At 44.8% G+C, this 23,583-nt stretch overlaps 1 protein-coding gene across 1 annotated transcript in view; it reads right to left on the reverse strand.

Annotated features, from left to right (window-relative positions):
* Positions 1 to 13,681: 13,681 nt before the first annotated feature.
* LOC310776668 (anoctamin-6-like) overlaps positions 13,682 to 23,583 on the reverse strand; it is an 88,996-nt gene continuing 79,094 nt past the window's right edge. Inside the window, exons 19-22 of the mRNA XM_083636831.1 lie at positions 21,619 to 21,824; positions 17,662 to 17,861; positions 16,992 to 17,097; positions 13,682 to 14,310 (exon numbers count right to left, since the gene is read on the reverse strand). Of these exons, the coding sequence (XP_083492957.1) occupies positions 14,152 to 14,310; positions 16,992 to 17,097; positions 17,662 to 17,861; positions 21,619 to 21,824 (671 nt within the window). The 3' untranslated portion in view covers positions 13,682 to 14,151. The remainder of the gene's footprint in view (positions 14,311 to 16,991; positions 17,098 to 17,661; positions 17,862 to 21,618; positions 21,825 to 23,583) is intronic.

Here is a 23,583-nt window from a genome sequence, read left to right on the forward strand (position 1 = left end):
TTTGGATGGACATATACTGTATTTAGAACCAGGTTGAGTGAGTTTGTGTTTGTTTTCTCTTGTTTGTCTTAAATTTATGATTTTAAAATGTGTTTTGTCTTTTATGTTGCATATTTGTAATGTATCTGTATTGTTTGTTTTGACTGTGGACCCCAGGAAGAGTAGCTGTTGCCTTGTTTAACGGCTAACGGTGATCCTAATAAACTAAACTAAACAGGAATGACCATCACAGGATCAACCCCGGCCACAGGGCTCCTGACATAGACAGAGAGAGAGAGAGAGAGAGAGAGAGAGAGAGAATGTGTGTGTGTGTGTGTGTGTGTGTGTGTGTGTGTGTGTGTGTGTGTGTGTGTGTGTGTGTGAGTGAGAGAGCACGTGTGCTCGTCAGGCCAGTAGTATAATGGACGATGGGGAAAAGGAGGTGCCTTTCTTATGAAAGCGGACATACTCCTCTGGGGGGGGGGGGGGGGGGGCAGCAGGGAGGGTCTGTTTGGAACAGAAGAGAGGAGCGGGAGGGGGGGGGGCAGGGAGGGTCTGTTTGGAACAGAAGAGAGGAGGGGGAGGGGGGGGCAGCAGGGAGGGTCTGTTTGGAACAGAAGAGAGGAGGGGGAGGGGGGGGCAGGGAGGGTCTGTTTGGAACAGAAGAGAGGAGGGGGAGGGGGGGGGCAGCAGGGAGGGTCTGTTTGGAACAGAAGAGAGGAGGGGGAGGGGGGGCAGCAGGGAGGGTCTGTTTGGAACAGAAGAGAGGAGGGGGAGAGGGGGCAGCAGGGAGGGTCTGTTTGGAACAGAAGAGAGGAGGGGGAGGGGGGGCAGCAGGGAGGGTCTGTTTGGAACAGAAGAGAGGAGGGGGAGGGGGGGGGCAGCAGGGAGGGTCTGTTTGGAACAGAAGAGAGGAGGGGGAGGGGGGGGCAGCAGGGAGGGTCTGTTTGGAACAGAAGAGAGGAGGGGGGCAGCAGGGAGGGTCTGTTTGGAACAGAAGAGAGGAGGGGGATGGGGGGGGCAGGGAGGGTCTGTTTGGAACAGAAGAGAGGAGGGGGAGGGGGGGGGCAGCAGGGAGGGTCTGTTTGGAACAGAAGAGAGGAGGGGGAGGAAGGGGCAGCCGGGAGGGTCTGTTTGGAACAGAAGAGAGGAGGGGGAGGGGGGGGCAGCAGGGAGGGTCTGTTTGGAACAGAAGAGAGGAGGGGGAGGGGGGGCAGCAGGGAGGGTCTGTTTGGAACAGAAGAGAGGAGGGGGAGGGGGGGCAGGGAGGGTCTGTTTGGAACAGAAGAGAGGAGGGGGAGGGGGGGCAGCAGGGAGGGTCTGTTTGGAACAGAAGAGAGGAGGGGGAGGGGGGGCAGCAGGGAGGGTCTGTTTGGAACAGAAGAGAGGAGGGGGAGGGGGGGCAGGGAGGGTCTGTTTGGAACAGAAGAGAGGAGGGGGGGGGGCAGCAGGGAGGGTCTGTTTGGAACAGAAGAGAGGAGGGGGAGGGGGGGGCAGCAGGGAGGGTCTGTTTGGAACAGAAGAGAGGAGGGGGAGGAAGGGGCAGCCGGGAGGGTCTGTTTGGAACAGAAGAGAGGAGGGGGAGGGGGGGGCAGCAGGGAGGGTCTGTTTGGAACAGAAGAGAGGAGGGGGAGGGGGGGCAGCAGGGAGGGTCTGTTTGGAACAGAAGAGAGGAGGGGGAGGGGGGGCAGGGAGGGTCTGTTTGGAACAGAAGAGAGGAGGGGGAGGGGGGGCAGCAGGGAGGGTCTGTTTGGAACAGAAGAGAGGAGGGGGAGGGGGGGCAGCAGGGAGGGTCTGTTTGGAACAGAAGAGAGGAGGGGGAGGGGGGGCAGGGAGGGTCTGTTTGGAACAGAAGAGAGGAGGGGGGGGGCAGCAGGGAGGGTCTGTTTGGAACAGAAGAGAGGAGGGGGAGGGGGGGGCAGCAGGGAGGGTCTGTTTGGAACAGAAGAGAGGAGGGGGATGGGGGGGGCAGGGAGGGTCTGTTTGGAACAGAAGAGAGGAGGGGGGGGGGCAGCAGGGAGGGTCTGTTTGGAACAGAAGAGAGGAGGGGGAGGGGGGGCAGCAGGGAGGGTCTGTTTGGAACAGAAGAGAGGAGGGGGGGGGCAGCAGGGAGGGTCTGTTTGGAACAGAAGAGAGGAGGGGGAGGGGGGGGGCAGGGAGGGTCTGTTTGGAACAGAAGAGAGGAGGGGGATGGGGGGGGCAGCAGGGAGGGTCTGTTTGGAACAGAAGAGAGGAGGGGGAGGGGGGGGCAGGGAGGGTCTGTTTGGAACAGAAGAGAGGAGGGGGAGGGGGGGGCAGGGAGGGTCTGTTTGGAACAGAAGAGAGGAGGGGGAGGGGGGGGGGCAGGGATGGTCTGTTTGGAAGAGAAGAGAGGAGATAAGAGGCAAACTCTGCATTGTACAGTAGTGAGAAAGGCCCCATTAGAAGTGACAATCAAAAGCCATTACATGCAGTACTGATGTAAACCTGTTTCAATCCTCAGGCCTGGTAGTATACTTTGTGCTGCTTTATCTCTCAACACAACACATTGACCTGAAATACACAATAAACAAAAACTGAATTACTATCGTGTTCTCCCTGTTATAATATCCAGACTGAGCCCCCACCCCCTCCCCTGCACATAGTGCACCGAGAGCAAAGCCTCCACGAAGCCAGGGAAAACGTATGTTGTTGACTGTAATATCTAATGCAGTGATATAGAATGGAAATCCACAGCAAAAAGGTAAACAGTGAACCACTTGAAGAAAACCAGTTGTAATTAAATGATGGAGCCAGGAGTCAGAAGAAGTCGTCTGATATGATGTATTTCACATAGATCTTGGCCAAGAGATGCACTCTTGTATATTCACGGATGGATACACAGGCTTACATAAAATGAACAGGAAGTCACAGACATTTATAGGACCCACATCAGGTGACATCAGCCCTGCCACATATTTTGAAGGCCTTCTGCAGACATGACGTTGACATAATGGCAGGGATTCTGTAGACAACCTAGCTTTCTGCAGATGACCTAGCATTGTTCTGGCCCTGCAAAGAGCACCATGACAGGGCTCCCTGTGAGATAGGAATATGGTGCCTGTCTGTCTGTGTATGCACAATAACTCTGTGTATTAGGCTAACTATGTGTCACTTAAATGAAAGTGTATGTTATATGAATATATTATTAATAACTAGTGATTGTCCAAATAAAGGCTAATTTAAAAAAAAAAAATTCTGCACATATTTTCCCACCATTTTCCTACTTTTCACTATGACAAGATCTTATTTACCTCTTACACGACGCTATATTAATTCAGAATCAGATCATACGACCTGAGTCGTGTAAGGGCTAGCTCTTATTCAGACTAGGCCTGCTAAGTGTTAGCTGATTAATTGGATCGAAGTAACGTTACTTACGTCAACAGTAGCCCCGAAGGGACTGTTTGGGTATATGACTGGTATACGACTTACTAATGCGTGGCCACGACTTACTAATGCGAGATAATGCTCACCATTTTAAATCTCCATCTGACTGTCTGGCTGAATATGATCATTCAATTTATATCCACTTTGACAAGAACCACAGGTATCTCTTTGCTAAAGCTGTGACAGGGGGGCCTCTGACAGGGCCTTGCTGCAGCTGCCCCCTTGCCCTGGAATGCCCTCCCCAGTCACATCTGACAGGCCAAAACTCATTGTCTTTCATACTCATTATGTCATCTTTCCAAACAAGCCATGGATCTTTTAAGTTTATGTAGCCTGGTGAAATTTGAATGACACAGGACACAAAACTATAATTGGGGATCTTTATTATCTGACTACTTCCAAAGTAGGATAGTAGTATTAAATTATTTTGGAGTTTGGAGATTTTGCTTTGACAAAGAGTCAGGTGAGTCAGGTGAGTCTCTCAGCTTGCAACCAGGAAGAGAAACGGCATCCTACTTCCTCCTTCCTGTTGTGAGCTAGTTACAGGTCATGAAGGAATACTCAGTAGCTCAGTGCCCTCTAGTGGCTTTAGTGGGATCGCCCACTAGGCCACATTTAATAGATTTTCTTACAACAAAACATTCACTTCTGTAACTCACTGATCTATAGAACGAGATCACTAGTGCAGCTTCACTATAGAAATCACAGTATAAACTGTAGACAGTAAACGATGCACTTTCAGTGCCTTCTCTAGTGCAATAAAACCACTGTTTCAGTGTGAGAGACAAAATAAAATAAAACAAAGCAAAAAGAACTGTAGTGGCAGCTCTTTATGTGGTATCTTTGTGCTAACTCGGTGCACGTGTCGGTGGTCACAAGCCACCAACCCCAAACAGCACAGCAAGTGCGTCCAGAACGCTATCAACGTGAGTGTTTCCTGAGGACTCGGCACGGCAGGATAATATCCCGTAGGCAAAGGCGAACGTCCAAAAAGACAGGTGAGTCTCTCAGCTTGCAACCAGGAAGAGAAACGGCATCCTACTTCCTCCTTCCTGTTGCGAGCTAGTTACAGGTCATGAAGGAATACTCAGTAGCTCAGTGCCCTCTAGTGGCTTTAGTGGGATCGCCCACTGGGCCACATTTAATAGAATTTGAATGACATTATGACAAGCTCCATGTAGTGGTGGTGGAGCAGGAATTGAACGAGCCATCTGCATGCTTCTCTGTTGCATGTTGGGCAATTTGAGCAATTACCATAATGAGCTAATGAATTGTCAAAACTGGAAATTAGCATGAATTATATACATAGTGAAGCTGAAACCAGGAAATTGTTATACTGTATTGCTGCTTTTAATCAATTTAGAAAGGTGATCTATAGTCTAAATTGATGTTTGGAAGTCCAGTAATTAATCTGTTGCCATAACAGTCTACTTAACTATTTCTAAATTGACTAAAAGCTCAAATATAGCCTTTTCCCGATTTTGACCTATAGCCAGGCACTTCAAAAGTCATAAAAGCGTCCCCGCCTACAGTATGAGAATGAGGCTTGTTCGTTTCTGACTGTAAAATCGCAAAGCCATTTCCTTGATTTCCTTCCTTGGAGGAAGCAGCCGCGGGAGGCGGCTGCTTTTGGTTGACTTTATCTCTGTCGGGAGAGGACCGTCGCCACCTAGCTGGTCGGTAAAATAGATTATACACATTCAATACTTCCAATATCTCCATAGGAGACGCGGGGGGCATTGATCCACGTAGCACCGTCAAAAAAAAATATATTTTTTTTTTGACGACTCAACTCGTCGTTGGCAGTGAACAGCTGGATTGTGTTTGACGACTCAACTCGTTGTTGGCAATTAACGTGTTAAAGCTGGCTGCTAGGTGCAAAGAGCTAGTGATGTTAAAGAGAGGAATCGGGAATCAAACCAACACCCCACCTGTCATGTAACGACAGAGACACAGCAACTCATCATGCTGAGCTATAAGCGCTGTTTTGAACAATGACAGACGAAAAAGATAAAAGCTCTCAGCGAAGAGCTTTGAGTACGAAGGGGAGCTGGTGGTGCGATGGATATGTCGACCACTTTAGAGACGTGCAAGCATGCAGATGGCTTGTTTAATTCCTGCTCCACCACCACTACGTGGAGCTTGTCATAATGTCATTCAACTAATTAAATGTAAAAGATCCACAGCTTTTTTGGAAAGATGACATAATGAGTATGAAAGACAATGAGTTCTGGCCTGTCAGATGTGACTGGGGAGGGCATTCCAGAGGGAGGGGGCGGCTGCAGCAAGGCCCTGTTACCCTGTCACAGCTTTAGCAAAGAGATACCTGTGGTTCTTGTCAAAGTGGATATAAATTATATGATCATATTCAGCCAGACAGTCAGACGGAGATTTAAAATGGTGAGGATTTTTTTTTTTTTACTACTGGGGGAACCTGGCCCCACTGGCCCCCCCCCCATTAACTCCGGCAATGCCAAGACTTTTTTCCCTCTCTCTCACATTCTCTGTAATGTCTCTCAACCAGAGGAGACCCACGTTGCATTCAGGTACAGTCAGTTAGATTCAGCTTTGGGGGTGGTGGTGGTGGTTGCTTAAACCTGCGCTAAACCTCTGGTGTCACTCCACATTTACTCTTTAGGCTTTAGACAAGGTGCCACAATAGTCTACTGGAAATGTCTTGGACCCAGTAATGTTGTTTCTTATGAACTTAAATACCCCCTTAAAACCCCTTTTAGCAACCAAGTTGAATTTCATCCACTAAGCATAAATATGACATTTCAATCATAAAAGTTAATAAGAAACAACATTACTGGATCCAAGAAATTTCCAGTAGACTATTGTTATGTTCATAGTTTATTACAGTAACGTGGGAAGTTATTTCATGCAGCACAGACAACAAGCAGCACCGACAACATGCAGCACAGACAACAACATGCAGGACAGACAACATGCAGCACAGACGACATGGAGCACAGACAACATGCAGGACAGACAACATGCAGCACAGACAACATGCATGACAGACAACATGCAGCACAGACAACATGCAGCACAGACAACATGCGGGACAGACAACATGCAGGACAGACAACATGCAGCACAGACAACATGCAGGACAGACAACATGCAGGACAGACAACATGCAGCACAGACAACATGCAGCACAGACAACAAGCAGCACAGACAACATGCAGCACAGACAACATGCAGCACAGACAACATGCAGCACAGACATGTGACACAGACAACATGCAGCACAGACAACATGCAGCACAGACAACAAACAGCAGAGACAACATGCAGCACAGACATGTGACACAGACAACATGCAGCACAGACAACATGCAGCACAGACAACAAACAGCACAGACAACATGCAGCACAGACATGTGACACAGACAACATGCATCACAGACAACACAGAGCACAGACAACAAACCGCACAGACAACATGCAGCACAGACAACATGCAGCACAGACAACAAACAGCACAGACAACAAACAGCACAGACAACATGCGGCACAGACAACATGCAGCACAGACAACAAACAGCACAGACAACATGCGGCACAGACAACATGCAGCACAGACAACATGCAGCACAGACAACAAACAGCACAGACAACATGCGGCACAGACAACATGCGGCACAGACAACATGCGGCACAGACAACATGCAGCACAGAGCACAGACAACACGCAGCACAGACAACACAACATGCGGCACAGACAACACGCAGCACAGAGCACAGACAACACAGAGCACAGACAACACAACATGCAGCACAGAGCACAGACAACACAACATGCAGCACAGACAACATGCAGCACAGACAACATGCAGCACAGACAACAAGCAGCACAGAGCACAGACAACACAACATGCAGCACAGACAACAAACAGCACAGACAAAATGCACCACAGACAACAAACAGCACAGACAACATGCAGCACAGACAACATGCAGCACACACAACATGCAGCACAAACAACACAGAGCACAGACAACATGCAGCACAGACAACATGCAGCACAGAGCACAGACAACACGCAGCACAGACAACACGGAGCACAGACAACATGCAGCACAGACAACATGCAGCACAGACAACATGCAGGACAGACAACATGCAGCACACAGACAACATGCAGCACAGACAACATGCAGGACAGACAACATGCAGGACAGACAACATGCAGCACAGACAACATGCAGGACAGACAACATGCAGCACAGACAACATGCAGCACAGATGACATGGGGCACAGACGACATGCAGCACAGACGACATGCAGCACAGACAACAAACACGCCTTTGTCTGAAATTATTAGAATGACCAGATAAAGATGATTCACTAAGGAAGATGAAACCTTCATACAGTATGTGGGATACAGATCCTACTAGGGTTCATGAGTGATCAAAAAGAAGAAGCTATATTTCCCATCTGAATTGTATCAGCGACATGTAAACAAATATCATATTCATATGTGTCTATGGGCACACTCAGATATTCATAGTGGGGAACTAAGCCCCAGCGTTCTGGCAGACCTGCCTCTAGGTAAGATTTAAATAAATACAAATCAACATCTCAACTTGGGCATCAAAATAGCAAAGTAGTTTTTGGACCAACGTTGCTATTTTACAATTTCCACTCCGAAATTGTAAAATGGTAATGTACGTTTATACAGGTGTGGACGTGGTTTGCGGAGATTTCCAGTTTTCTAACCTCTGCCAGACCCTAACTCTAAAGCTAAACCTCTCCCCAGACCCTAAAACTAACCTCTCCCCAGACCCTAAGCCTAAACCTAAAATCTCCGGAAACCACGCCCACCCCTGTATGAACGTACATTACATCAATTTTGGAGCCGAAATTGTAACACAGCAATGTTGGTCCAAAATGTTGCTATTTTACAATTGTCTGTGAGACTGTTTTCCAGCCGCAGCGGGGCTTAGACTGACTCTGGGTGGGAAAGGGGTTCTTGGTGACCCTAACCTGAACCTAAGATTAGCCTCTTTGCAGACCCAACTGTGAAAGTAGGTTTCAGCCCCTAGAGGGCACTCTCGCTGCATGACAATTATACAGTGTGTAGAATTCTAACAGTTTGCTCTCAAATGTGAAGATTCTGCCCAGAATTCTTCAGCAAAACGACTCAAATGTATTTTAGAGTTTAGTTACCCTTTAAATCCATAGTTTTTATAATATCTCATCAATCCAGGAATGTTTTAATATTCAGATACAGCTGGCAAACTAGTGTGAGGGGGACAAACTCAGATATGACACCCAGAAATAGGGCATTGCATCATTTAATTGGTGATGATAAATGAAGAAGAAAGCATCAAACTGTATAAGATAAAAGCATCAATGCACAATTTTTGTTCCAGATGCCTCTGAAATGAACAAGTATCTCCATTTGAAGTTCTGTTTGTTTATGCCAGCCTCCTACATATAGTGATATTTAAAGAAATATCTATAGTTCCCCCATGCAAATCCCATAAATCTCTAAATACAACTGTAGCACTTCTGTACCCCCTCATGGTAAGGAAGGGTAGTGCTCTTGAGTTCTTTGTTATACTAGCTTATAATTAATCCCTTTAGGTTTTTTGTTTGTTTTATGCGTTGCATTACTCCATTTAAATCTATAAATTATAACCCCAACAGTGGACCTCCGGATACAGGTAAATGCCCTTAATTATTCCTTATACAGTAGTACTAAAATACTCCAACAATATCTATTAATCACTATAATGTACTAATTAATTACCCAAATTGCTTATACGTTACCTACTGTATCAATGCTATGTATGCCTAATCAATGCTAACCTATGCTAATTACTATATCTTTCCCCCCTCTGTTATAGGAATCAGGCTCTAAAGTAAGTAAACCCTTCAAAAGGAAATGAATGAATGAATGATTGATTGATTTTATTTGGAATAATAAAAGACAGCATCCAAGGCATAAAAACATGAGAAAGTGCAAGCATCATTTACATCATGGTCCCTGGTCTTATGGAAACAAGACATACAGCAACACATAACATCATATATACAGCACAGACCAATCAAAGAGTCGATCACTCACCCAAACAATGATCCATAGCAGTATAAAAATAATAATAAAATACATAATACATAAAAACACAATCTTAATATCAGCCCGGACTACCTCTCAAGCTATAGGCTACACTACACTAAGTTACTCAGCAACCATTTTTTAGTTGGTTTTTGAACCCATTCAAGGACCGGGCAGACTTATTATTAATTTAATTTAATTTATTTGTAAAGGGACAGATAGTCGACATAACATATAACATTTGCCAATGTCTGACGACATGGATAGCATCTCTAGCCAAAGCTAATTTGCAATGCCCGTTCCTAGATGTTATTAACAACAACTGTTGAAAAGCAAAGTACAGTAAAAGTCAGTAAAATATACAATAAACATGAACAAGGATCATAAAATCATGAAAATGGTCAATCAGGAGGGATTGGGTGTGACAGGCGCAAAGGTCGGAGAACTGCTCCCACAAGCTGTCCCTCATTTTCGCAAATTAATCAGGTTATCCACACAGCATTCTTATCTCACAAGTCAGAAAAGTAGCAACAGACATGGAAGACACCAAGAATCAACTTAACTCGCCAAAGCCACCATTTAAACTCAAACAACGAGAGTTCTCGGACGACGACGATGCTAGCACTCTCAACGACGTCATTGAGCTAGCATTAGCTAAACAACAGGCTAGCCTCGAGTCGGCATCACATGGCATCACACGGCCGTTCACACCGGTATCACTGGGGTGAAGCTCTCTGTTGACAATCTACAGAAGAATATGGACGCTCACATGGAAAAAGTCAGGGGTCTTGTCGACAAAGTAGACGCGGAGAGGCAGAGTTTTTTGTGGTTGGAGCGGTTGATTTTATTGATATCGTTATAACAAAGTGATTGGACATTTTATTAGATTTTTGTTTGATGGAACAATCTGGTTAACTGTGTTGTCGTTCTAGCAAAGTGATTGAATTTCTGTTTGATTTAAATTTATTATTTAAAAAAGCACAGATGTAGCAGTCACAAAATGATGTAGCCCAGCGAGCACAAAACGTTTTTTCAACGTTGATTTTTAGTTGAAATCTGGGTGATATTGGGTTTCAACGTCTAAGACCTAATTTCACCCTCTTTTCAACCGGCTAAAATGCGGTTACAACGTCAACGTGTCAAAAAACACAATTTGGTTAATCATATTGTTAAAACGTTTGTTGTAGCTTGAAATAGAGACAATATTGATAGTGTGTGAATTGGCATTTGTCCAATTTATTGTGTAACTGAGAGTTGAAATCTGGTCTACACGAAAACTACATTTCAACGCATTTTATGTCACATGAAATATCATAAATATGGGACTATATAGGCTATGTGGTGCCAGCAAAAAGCTTCCAGGTCACATAGGTTAATAGTTTAGCGCAATACTATAAAATGCAGCAGCGCGCATGCATGATGCACAAGTAGCCTTAGTCGCTAGCTAGCTGTGACTGACTAGACCAAAGCAAGTCTGCACTGGTCTGCAACATAATTTTAGTCTGTTACATAATATTATAGTCTTGTACACATCACATAAAATAACCTGTCCTCCCGATTGTTGAGCCTACAATCGTGTAGTCTACAAGTTGTGTGCAAGATAGAGTATATATGTGTGAATATGTGTGAAAGAAAATGTAATTCTCTTGAGAAACTACAAAAGAATAACTACTCGGAATCAGTGAACAGGGAATTAAGAGAGGCTAAGATGGAGCTTAATGACCTGTTAAGGAGACAAGCGGAATTCATCATGCATAGAGTTAGACAGAATTACTATTTTAATGAATTCATCATGCATAGAGTTAGACAGAATTACTATTTTAATGGGAGCAAATCAAGCAGGTTGTTGGCTTTGAAACTAAAACAAAGTGAATCCAGAGCTTCAATAGACATGATCACCCACTAAAGGACTTATATCTGATCCAAAAGAGATAAATGCCACGTTTCACTCTTTTTACAGCGATTTGTACAAATCGACACTTAACTTTGATCCGGATAAATGTAATAATTTCTTACATAAACTGCATTTACCCACTCTAGATGAACAGGAAGCAACAGAGTTAAGCCGACCCATATGCTTAAGGGAGCTGGAGGCTGCATTGAGACTAACTAATCAGGGTAAATGGGCCCAGATGTCTTTCCTCCAGAGTTCCTGCTACATTTCCTGGATCTTCTGGGACCTGTTTTATTCGCCTCGATCCTGTCTGCTATTGAAAAGGGCTCTTTTCATGAACACACTAATGCCGCGCTAATCTCTCTGATTCCAAAAAAAGGGAAAGACCATACTGACTGTGCCAATTACAGACGTGTCTTTGATTGACGCAGATAAAAAGTTGTATTCTAAAGTGCTAGCGCTACGCTTAGAGAGATACATGGGGAAATTAATACATAGAGATCAGACAGGCTTCATGGAGGGGTGTCTTGCTGCAGACAACATTCAGCGATTAATACATGTGATACACAAAACACAACTAGACACCCCATGCGCTATACTGTCACTCGATGCCGAAAAGCTTTTTCACAGGCTCAAGTGGCAGTATTTGTGGGCAGTTTTGGAGAGATTTGGACTGGGGAAATGTTTTATTGATATGATACATGTTTTATACGCGAACCCCACAGCCATGGTCTCTACTAATGGTCTACATTGCTCCTAGTTCTAGGAAGGTTCCTAGTAGAGGATGGGTCAAATGCAGAGGATGCATTTCCCCATGGGGATAAATAAATAAAGGATAACTGATCATTTACATTCCAGTCCGTTTCCCATTTTGAGAGGTTCTCGGCAGGGGTGCGGCCTTTCGCCAAGCCTATTCATTCTCTTGCTGGAACCCCTAGCATGACATCTCAGGCAAAATCAAATTGCTGCTCCCATCCAGATTAATTCTTCATTGTATACTATATTGGCCTTCGCTGATGATGTGCTTATTTACCTAACAGATAAAAGGGGTAAATCATTTGGGAGATATATTAAATTCAAGTGGCCTTATTAGTTTTGAAGAACTGTGCCCCATTTTTGATCTACCGAGGACATCTTTCTTCCTATACCTTCAATTACGGAGCGCACTCCGTGCTTATGGAGTTCCACGGGGTACAGGACTGCAAATGTGACCACACTGCCCACCAGAGGACTTGTGTCAGCCATATACTCACAACTTCAACATTGACTAAAACTTGGACCAGGGACTTGGCCATGGAGGAAGGGGACATAAATTGGGAAAACGTCTGGAAGAACATATTCCACTCATCAAAGAACCCCAACCATCAATTAATCCATTTTAAGCTGTGTCAGAGAACCTACCATACACCACTCAAGATTTCATATGAAACTCGTAGCCAGCCCTAACTGTGATTTGTGCTCTCTCAATACACCCGGTACATTTAAACACATGATATGGGAATGCCCAGCTTTCTAATGACTTTTAGGGGAAAGTGACATCAATTCTATCTGATATGATTGGCACGCCTATACCGCTCGAACCAATCCTTCTTTTACTTAAAGATGATTCACACATGGTATTGAGTGAGAGACAATGCAAGTTATGGCTCGCCGGTTTAACTGCAGCCAAAAAACTGATAGTACAGCGTTGGTTACCGCCAAGGACACCACTTTGGAAATGTGGAGGGAGGCTGCCTCCCTAATAACAGATCTACTGAGGAAATAGAATGTGCATCTGTACTCCTGGTGTGAATATGTACCGAGATCGGGAGGGGGAGGGATAAAAATGTATCTGTAAGTTGTGTTATGATAATCTTTGTCAACCTGCAATAAAAAGCAATTGATGACAAAAAAAGGTCAATCAGTCAGTCAGTCAGTCAGTCAGTCAGTCAGTCAGTCAATCAATCAATCAAGGAACAATACAAGCAATCATACGCAAAGATATAAAACATTGTATGGATCATAACCTACAGACCCATGAACATAGTCATTTATGTGATCAACTCATCTGCTGAGTGAGCTGTTAAAGGGGGACTTACCCCCCGAGATTTCTGGCAAAACGACATTCTGCTTGATTTGAAAAAAAAAGATAAAAAAGAAAAAGGAAAGAAGCAGAAGAGGGTCTCCTCTTGTCTCACTATACACTCTTTGGCTGTGTTCAGACCATTGATTGGTTCAGACTGGAAAAATAAACAGGAAACGGCGCCATGACACTTTTCCCCGCATAGAGGGAAAACGTTATATCAGACTGTATCAGTGCTAGAGTTCGTTATAAATATAGCCACGTTATGAACAAATAACCGACGCTGGTGGTCCGTATGGAAACAGTGTTACTCTAAATGGTTAAAAGATATGTCAATTTGGTCATTCAGTGCGTTTTACTGCCATGTAAAGTAACCAACGTTAGCCGCTAGCATTAGCCACAGTAGCCAATTACCCATAATGCCTCGCGTTATCCCAGCATCCAGGAACGGCTCGCGCTTCATTTAATGCATAAAATAAAGCTGATCATATACAATTGATTCACATTGAAGTACACCACGCACAAATACCACCGTGACGTAACGTTGTACCAAATCAGGTTTGAACCCATAGAGGGCGCTCTTGCTGCCAAAAATGATACAGTCTGTACAATTGTTACAGTTTGGTTTCAAATGTGAATACTTTGACCAGAATCCTTCACACACCATGCACACCAAAAGCCATTTATATTGGTTAGAAGCTGAAAAAAAGTGTTTTGGGGGGTTAGTCCTGTTTTAAGTCTTCATTTGCTGTTCATGTTTTTGATCATGCAAGAGGTTTTCCTCGCGCATTTTCTGCGTTAATTTTGCCACATGTTTGATCTTCTTTTTGATAGCCTTTGGCATGTCTGGGATCGCGTAGCCCAGGATGAACTCGGTAAGGTAAACAATGTGCTGTAAGGAGAGGAAGACAGTTGTATTAGTGTATTTAATACAAAATAGGCCAGTGTGAATGATTTAATACATGGACTTATTAGCCCCAGTTGCATTTTTTCATATGAAAGAGTACTACTAATCTAACAGTTTAATGATCACTAAGTGTACTGTTACATTTATTGTGGATTATCAAAATCAAATTAATCTTTTATTGGGGAAGGAACAGCATGCACTTCAATAATTGTCTTCAATGAGGAGAGATTACAGTAGTCTAGACCAGGGGTTTTCAAAGTCTGAGACTCTGGGTCACCCCCCAGACAAAGCTTGGAAAAAGGCACTCCCCTCACTCAATTCCTGGAGACCTATTGGATCATGATTATGTTATTTGATCCCATAGACACTCAACAATGTGAGCCAAGATTTATTGCTGTTTGACATAATTTAGACTAGACCAAATATATAGAAAAGTGTCTGCCTGAAGGCATTTAGGGCCTATCTTCGCAAAAGCGGTAATTTAGCGTTTAACGCCGCGTGCAATGCAAATTGGGGGCGTGCACAAGCGCATGCCTGTTATAATCTACTGGGCATAGGCGTGCCACAACCAAGGCGTTTCAGCACAAAAATGTGGGGATAGATGGCATTATCCTATCGTCAGCAGCGTGCAATTACTTTGCGCTAACAGCTTTGAAAAGCACCTCTTAGCTGCGCTCCAGACGCTAAAACACTGGCTGCGCTTGATCGCACCATAATGTCCGTGCTGCGCAGCGCAGAAACGTCATTACGCACAGACGTGCCACGCCAGGACATCAAATTCTGCTGCTAAAATTGGGTAACCAACAGATTATTCGGTGAGGCAATCAACTATAATTGACTGAGAAACTTTTATCACATCGCAAGGAGGGGTTATGGTAAATTAATTGAGAAAACTTTGAGAAACATTGTAGCCTACTTGCAATAGGCTATTCACCTTCACCTGCTATCCGATAAACCCGGAGGGTCGTTGGCACCACAGCCGATCTGTCACAAGCTCTCTCCATCTCTCTCTGTCCTCGGTACGAGTCAGCAGCTCAATGTTTCACAGAGTTTTAATTGAGTCCACTGTAAATCCTCCAATCTTTTCTTTTGTCTCCGCCACATGCAGGTTTCTATTGTCCCACCCCAGCCAACAAAATAACCCGAATTGCATCAAAACTCATATGTTTTTAACAGGTATATGATGTGATGGTGTCATTATGAGATAGGGATAATAATATATAATAGGCCTACAGCTATACAAATTACGCATGGGGAGAATTAGAGCATGCCTCACGCAAACTGTATTACAGGGACTGCAAGACGGAAATCTGCTTTGATTGATGTTATTGCCAGGCCACACCTATGAATAATTATGGTGGTTAACACCGCCCAAATCCCGTTTGCGCCGTGCATAAATGATTTGGCACGCCTCTAATTTGCGCTTGCGCCCGTTGTTGTGATCAATTTGAATAGGCTATTTACCTTATGCAGCCCCGCCCACTTTTTCTCTTCCGTATTATACGCAATTGTATTTGTTCTTCCGGTTCAGTGCTAATTAAGTTTGGCAACATTCAGAAGCTACACTGCGGCCAACTTCATTTACATGTTCATAGCGTTACTGCTGCGAGGAGCCGATGGCTGTACCCGGTCAGCATTTAACGTTAGTTACAAAAGCACATTGACAGTGTTTTCTCACTGCCAGTACACTGGGTTGACAGATACTAGCTAGTCCGACTGGTCACACAGCCAGCGCTCTCAGTCCTCGCTGCTCGTTGAAAATGTCCAAATAGGCGTTATTCTGATAAACTGGTCACATATTTGGAATGTTACGTTCTCATCCGAAAAAATATTAAAACTTTAAAACAGTTTGTTTTTTTGCTTGAAAACAGCTTTTTGGCTAGTCTAAAAATGATTACGGTAGGCGTAATCTACTTCCGGGTCTAAAACGTAAAGACGATTACAAAAGGACGTTATGCAGAAGCGTCTTTATATGGGCAAATACGGTGAATACTATGACTATGTTATAATCATGTTTTCATGTCCTTAACAACAGGGACCATGTTGGAAATAAGTGTTTGCACTTTCACATGATATCCCTTGGATTGTGATGTTTTTTTTTATATCCATAATAAAATAAAATAAAATAAAATCAACCAGCCAACTAATAAAATAGTATAATTTAAATATTAATATGTTGTCAAACATGTATTTACCGGTAATTAATTTCTTGTAATATGCAATATGATGACAGAATAGTGTATCTATGAGAATCTGCAGACTTCAATCAATCTGTTTGAACCAGAAATAGCTTTTTAATCACAGTTGGGCAAAATGATGAGGTAATGAGTGGTGTCCCATTTCCAATCCTAGGTGATTGTTTTTGATCCCTACCCCTTGTGGCTCCGTTTTGAAGGGCAAGGGCCAAAGTGAGGGACACTCAAAAACAAGGGGTAGGGGTAAAAATAAGAATTGGGACTGGGCCAAAGGCTATGTGATCTCCTACTCCTTTTGATAACGAATGTAATACAGTAACTAATGTAATATGTTTTCACTTCCATTCACTGAGCCTCCCCTTAAACTGTTTGGCGCCCCCTGGGGAGGCCCGCCTGCCACTTTGAAAACCACTGGTGTAGATGCATCAAATATTCTGAGTGTCAGAGATTGCTCATCATACTCTCACTCACCTCTACAAGAATGATAAAAGACAGCTTGGCAGCGATCACATGCCAGTAGTACAAACTGTACTCATACCGATGCGTATCGCTGGGAGGATTCCGGTAATCTCGATACCTAAAAAGGAAAACATTGACTGTTAAATGGCACCAAAGATCAGCTTGGAAGCACCACCACCACCACCACTTATTTTCTTCAGAACTGCAGAATATCCAGCCACCCAAACTGATACTGATCAATGGTCATTTCCGTTAAAAAGTAAAGCTGATCAAGGTTGTATGGAAGCTGCTTAGCTGACTCTGCTCAAAGGCAACACGATTGTCAAACCACTGTAGGAACAGCTATTAGTTAATTTCCAAAAGGCTTAGGCTATGCCTATTCTGAAGAAATCATTACCTAATATGATTAAATATCTCTAGAATTCAGAGGAACCATGTGTGTGTCATGTAATCTATAAAAATGTATAATTTTTGTCAAGCAACTTTCCTGCTAATTGTATTCAAATTTGGTTTTTAATTGTCCCAGCCTAGCGATCATTTTGAGAGATGTGTCCTATTTTTCAAAATGGTGGATCTGGTGGATCAAACTCAACTGTACAAAATCCCTCCAGGTAAAATTCGTACTGCAGAGAATCCAGCATGAACACATGATATTGGGATCAATTTGTCAACTGCTGTGTACCTGCATGTGGTGAGGTTTGGGAAGCAGTCAGACAGGGGCCTGCTCTGGTTAGTGAAGTCATCAATGTTGAATGTTGACAGGGAGCTGTTGATGTAGCCCTTCATGGTGTGGTCTGAGTGCTCTCCATATGGTGACACTGAGTGAAGCCAGTAGTACACCAAGCGTGGAATCATGTCTGATGTAAAAGCAATGGTCATGGCCTGTTGAAACACCAGACATGACTGAGTAAATACACTGAAAGCAGGATTTTCTTTTTACATGTGCCATTTCACATTTAAAGTGCTACTATCACAATCTGAACTAGAGGCTAGAGCCCGTGGCTTAAAGACCCTGGAAACCCAAAATAAATATGTATTTTGAGTTCATCATACCACAGGATCCTATGTTAACACGTTCACTGCCATTGGCGAGTTGACTCGTCAAAAAAAATCCAACGGTTGACTGCCATTGACGAGTCAAGTCGTCAAAAAAAAAAAAAAAAAAAATTGACGGTGACGTCTCCTATAAAAATATGGGAGCCACCGAACGTGTACAACCCATTCCACCGACCCACTAAGTGGCGACCCACAATCGCACGCAGCTTCATTCCAGCTGAGCTCACAACCGAAACGACTCATGCAGACTCGCCCAAAGAGCAGCCGCCAGCAGCCAGGCAGCACAGACAGGCAGAGCCTCGCTTGTACCGCTGCAGCCACGGAGAGAGGAGAACACACACGGAGGGAGGAGTTTGAAGGAGAGGGGGGTTTCCTGCTGCTATGGAGGAAATTACTGTTCAAAACTATTGTTTAGATGTCTGACGTCTTACGCCAAAAATAAATGGTTAACTCATTCAGGGCCAATGACGTCTTTGACGTGTTATCAGGAATAGCCCAGAGGGCCAATGACGTGTTTGACGTGTTTTTGTTTTTATTACTGCAGCACGTAGTTCAAACACTTCCTCAGCCTGTGACATAGTATCAGGTCCCTAGCATCTAAGACAACACGTGAACAAACACATACCGCAGCTGTTGTTTTGAAATTGAGCAAGAGGAAAAGCAGAAAACGGATAAACGCTTCCTTGTGCACTATGTGCAGACAGGAGAAACGCCATTGAAACGCCCCTCGGCGCGCTGCAGGAGCTGGTCGCTTTCCTGTGTGCCAGCCGGGAGAAAACGGGAGAAAGTAATCCAGAGATGCGTTTGATCATCGGAGGAATGAGGAAATGATCGATCAGAGGGCGGTGAGGACGTGTTGAATAGCCGAGGGGAAAACGGGAACGATCAAATAGCAGGGATAGGACAGGAAGACATGGACGAGGACGGGTGGACCAGAACAAAACAAAATAAACACACGAACAGCTAACAAGCCAGAAGCGGCAGTCACAGCAGTCCGCTGTCCGTTCTCAAGAGCTATTCAGTTGGTTCATGAAATCGCTGGGCTGCGTGCCCTCCAGTGTTGCTCCTGGCCAATCCCGGCGCCACAGGGCGTGGTTATTGCTTATCCTATGTGGGGTTAGAAATCACGCAACGAAGGGGGATCGTGTGTGTGTGTGTGTGTGTGTGTGTGTGTGTGTCTGTCTGTCTGTCTGTCGGTGTGTCTGTCTGTCTGTCTGTCTGTCTGTCTGTCTGTGTGTCTGTCTGCACACTCACTCACACTGCTGTATTGTTGAATGTAAAAAAAAGCACTTCATGTGTATATATATATATATATATATATATTTTTTTTTTCATTTGTGTCATAACGAATAGTATTTACATGTCTGATGTCAATACAGTTCAAAATAAAATAATTGAGAGCGAGTTCTGCCTGAGAATGTCTATTTTACAGAAATTGCCTTTTCTCCTGTTTGTCATCTCAGAGAGACCTTTTGGGTGAAAACAGGGTGTATATAAATGGATATAAGTAGAGTACAGAACATGCTAAAAGCTCACTTTTTTTTTCCTGGTGAACCCAGAGACGTACATCTTCATTTTGAGGTATTGCAAATCACTCTGGTGCTAATAGATAATTTACTGTGGGTCTTGAAAGATGACCAACAATTATGAAAATCTTTGGCCTGTGCTAAATATTGGCAGTCCTAAACTGGCTATGAATGAGTTAAAGTGACTGTTCTATCGAATTTCACAAAAAGCCATTTATCTCAGCATAAATTTTCAGACGCTGAAACCATGCTGTATTCTACTGCTAATGCCTACATAACTACTAACTCTACAAACTAACTCTTTTAGACAGAGAAAGCACACATTCTATTAGTTCTTTTGAGATAATTTGTGTTCACAAAATCTTAGCAGAAAAGAATCCTCGGCTCTTGAAAGATGAGCCAGAATCCTCAAAAAAAAAACTTGGCAGAACCTACCTACAGTATTGAAAAAACGGCTGGCAGTGAATGTGTTAATAAGCCACCAACAAAATTTGAACGACAATGAACGTCACAAAAGTATATACATTTAGGTTTGAAAGTCATAGAGAAACAAGCAGAACACTACAACAGATGCATGGGCCACTACACACACTCATGCTGATGGTGGCCGGTGAAATATGTCCTCTGCATTTGACCCATCCAGGCTTGTCCTTTCTTCCAGGGGGCAGGCCAGGAGCAGTGGTCGCTTTTTCTTTCCAGCGCCCGGGGACCTTAATTAGACCATCATTGGACCAACTTCAGATGTTGTCGTCACTGGTCGGATGACGATCTTCTGCATGTTTTTAGTGGGGGGTTATGTACGGAGGAACCCCCTGGGGGGTACGGGGAGAACATGCAAACTCCACACAGAAAACGCGTAGAGGCCCTCCCTTGGCCAAACGTGCACCAGAGCGCCATGGCCCAGAGGGGGGCTGTCCCCGTGGATGGAGAACAACAGGGGGCAATGCGTTGGGCGCTGCAATGCGAAGAGATCGACGCGCGTGTGGCCGGACCCGACCCAGATCTGCTCCACCACCTGCGGAAGATGGCGACACCACTCTGACATGCGGAGGTTGCCTCTCGACAACAGATCCGCACCCAAGTTCAACTGGCCCTGTGTGTGGGCTGCCGACAGAGAGAGTAGATGTGGGTACGCCCACCGGTGTACTCTCGTCGCCAACAGTTTTTTTTTATATATATATTTTATTTTAAATTTGATCAATATATGAACAAAACATACAAACAAGCTTAGACACAGGAAAGGAAAACATACATATAATATCAACAGTTATTATAATGTGCTATCGTTTGCCGAGAGGCCTTCGAACACCCCATCCCCATAGGGAGGCGTCAGTTCGAATGCCTGAGCGGGACCGGACCCAACTGAGTGCCCAACGAGAGCCAATGGGGGTCTGTCCAAGTGGCTAATGCCCGGCGGGCACGGTCCGTCAGCACCAACTCGCGACGGCGGTGCCTTGCCGGGTCCAGGCGGTGACTGAGGAACAAGATCTGGAACGTGCGCATCCCAGCAAGCAAGGACGGACCCGGACGAATCGAGAGAGCCCAATCGGGGCCAGCTCAAGTTATATCATGATGAGTCAGATCTGGCCCAGAGTATCACTGTATCACTATCCAACATTGCGGCGGAATCCTCAAATTGTTTCACTTGCATATCTTGTTGCCAGCGAGGCGTCAACTACATGAGTTGGAAGATGTACATAGCAGAATAACTGAATATGCCCATTCATGGTAATGTCATATTTCGACGTCAGCTCGACGTTCCTGCGTAGACGTCTAAATCATCCCCAAATCGGCTGTGATTTGGCCACGTCCTGAACGTCACTGAAAGACGTCATCACAATGTCATCATGATGTAATTTTGCTTGCTGGGATGTGCAGCAGTCCAAGGGGAATCAAAATGGATTAAAATATCAAAAATCCTTAGTTTTAGATGATTGTTTCATAGACATGTGTGTTAAAAAGGAAAAATATAAATAATTAAATAATGGAGATTCCATCAACATGACAAGACATGACATCACATGACATGACATGCAGGCATGGGAGTAGTGACTTACATTTGTTATCACAGCCAAGAGGGCAACACCCTGGAGAATGGGCAGCCAGACCCCGATGTCCTGTGCCCTCTCTGGCACCATGCGGCGCGACTGAGTGGTGAATTTCCAAGCATCGATCCGGATCTCACACACGTTGTTCATCAGCGCCAGGAGCGGGGCCAGAGGGAAGGAGGCCACAAACAGGGTCACAAAGCCAAACTGGATCACTGCAGGAGACAAGAAGTCACTAGAAATAACCACATTGCGGTTGTATGCCTCCGCCAACAAGTCAAGTTCCAGTCAACATCCATGTCTGTCCAGACTCACACCTTGAAGCACACGGTTCAGTGGTGGGGCCATTCAGCCTTATGGCACTTTAGGCAATGTTTGGGAGCACCTCAACAACATGGCTAATCATTTTCAAGATGGAAAAACCACTCACACTGCCCCAGCCACTCCCCCTACCAACCCTTCGAACCCCGACTCTCTACGACCTTCCTATCCCTCGCTACAGCCCCTTTTCCCCAGCCCCACCCCCTTATTTGACACCCCTCCCACCGCCCACATCCCCCCCATCCAATCCTTCTACCCACCCCTAGAACCCAGACTCTCTATCACCTTCCTATCCCTAGTTATGGCCCCTTTTACCTACCCCTGCACCTTCCGTCATGGAACGGATGGACATGTAATCACACTGACCTTGAACTATGACCTTTGACCACCAAAATCTAATCAGTTCATCCTTGAGTCCAAGTGAACACTTGTGGCAAATTTGAAAAAAAAATCTGTCAAGGCGTTACTGTGCTATCGTGTTAACTAGCATAAAACGGGCGGCCGTGAGGTCACAGTGACCTTGATTTTTGACCTTTGACCAGCAAAATCCAATCAGTTCATCGTTGATTCCAAGTGGATGTTTGAGCCAAATTTGAAGAAATTCCCTCAAGGCGTTCCTGAGATATTGTGTTAACGAGCATGAAACGGGCGGTCATGAGGTCACAGTGACCTAGACTTTGACCTTTGACAACCAAAATCGAATCACTTCATCCTTCAGTCCAAGTGGGCGTTTGAGCCAAATTTGAAGAAATTCTGTAAAGGCGTTCCTGAGATATCACGTTAACGAACATTGGATGGACGGACAACACAAATGTTTAATTGCCTTACTTGTAGGGATGGGCATTTTAAGTAATTTAAATACTCGAGTACTCTCCTTCCATTATGGACGAGTAATCGAGTACTCGCGCGGGGGTGGGGGGGGGGGGGGTGGTTGGAGGTTCCGTGTGGAAACAACACAAGCAGAACCCAAGTTTGCAGTTCATTTCGCATTAGCCATATGTCTGTAAGAATATCTATTATTTACAATATAATGACAGAGCACGGGTAGTATTCTGTCTAGGGGCTGTTCACACAACGTTAGCGTTTTTGCATGGAAAAAGCGCTGCCTGGAGCACTTATTGTGAGGAAATAAATGTGGACGGACCATGACAGTGATCTGACGTTAGCTCAGCAGCTGTTGGCCTACCTCAGTAAACTCCGGTGGTTGGATGGTTAACGCTTTGTTCGAGTAGACAATTGTGGAAAAAGTGAAGGCCTATTTCCAATACATGTCCGCTATAATCTCCGTGATGGCGGCTTGTACTCGGGCTCCACAAATGGCATTAACTCGCGGAAGCCTTCCCCCTCCACAAAGCTTAACGGGAGCATATCTCCAGCCACCATTTTCGTCACAAGCTTGTGCTTTACACGCATGTGGTTAAGCATCGAACTGGTATGTTTATGATACGCAAGTTTAGCATTACATAACCTGCACTGCACAGTCGTGTCGTCCCTTCTGTCGAAATACTTCCAAACGTTGCTCTTATGCGGCGGCATGTTGTCTCTGTATCGCCAGATTCACCTGTGGTGTCGTGTGCAGAGCTACCATTTTTAAAGGGGAGGGGGGTGGGGCGAGTACCCGGACAGCTGAAACGCTACTCAACTAATGATGTT

This window comes from Poromitra crassiceps (genome assembly GCF_964638095.1).
Source record: "Poromitra crassiceps genome assembly, chromosome: 5".
Lineage (NCBI taxonomy): Eukaryota > Metazoa > Chordata > Actinopteri > Beryciformes > Melamphaidae > Poromitra > Poromitra crassiceps.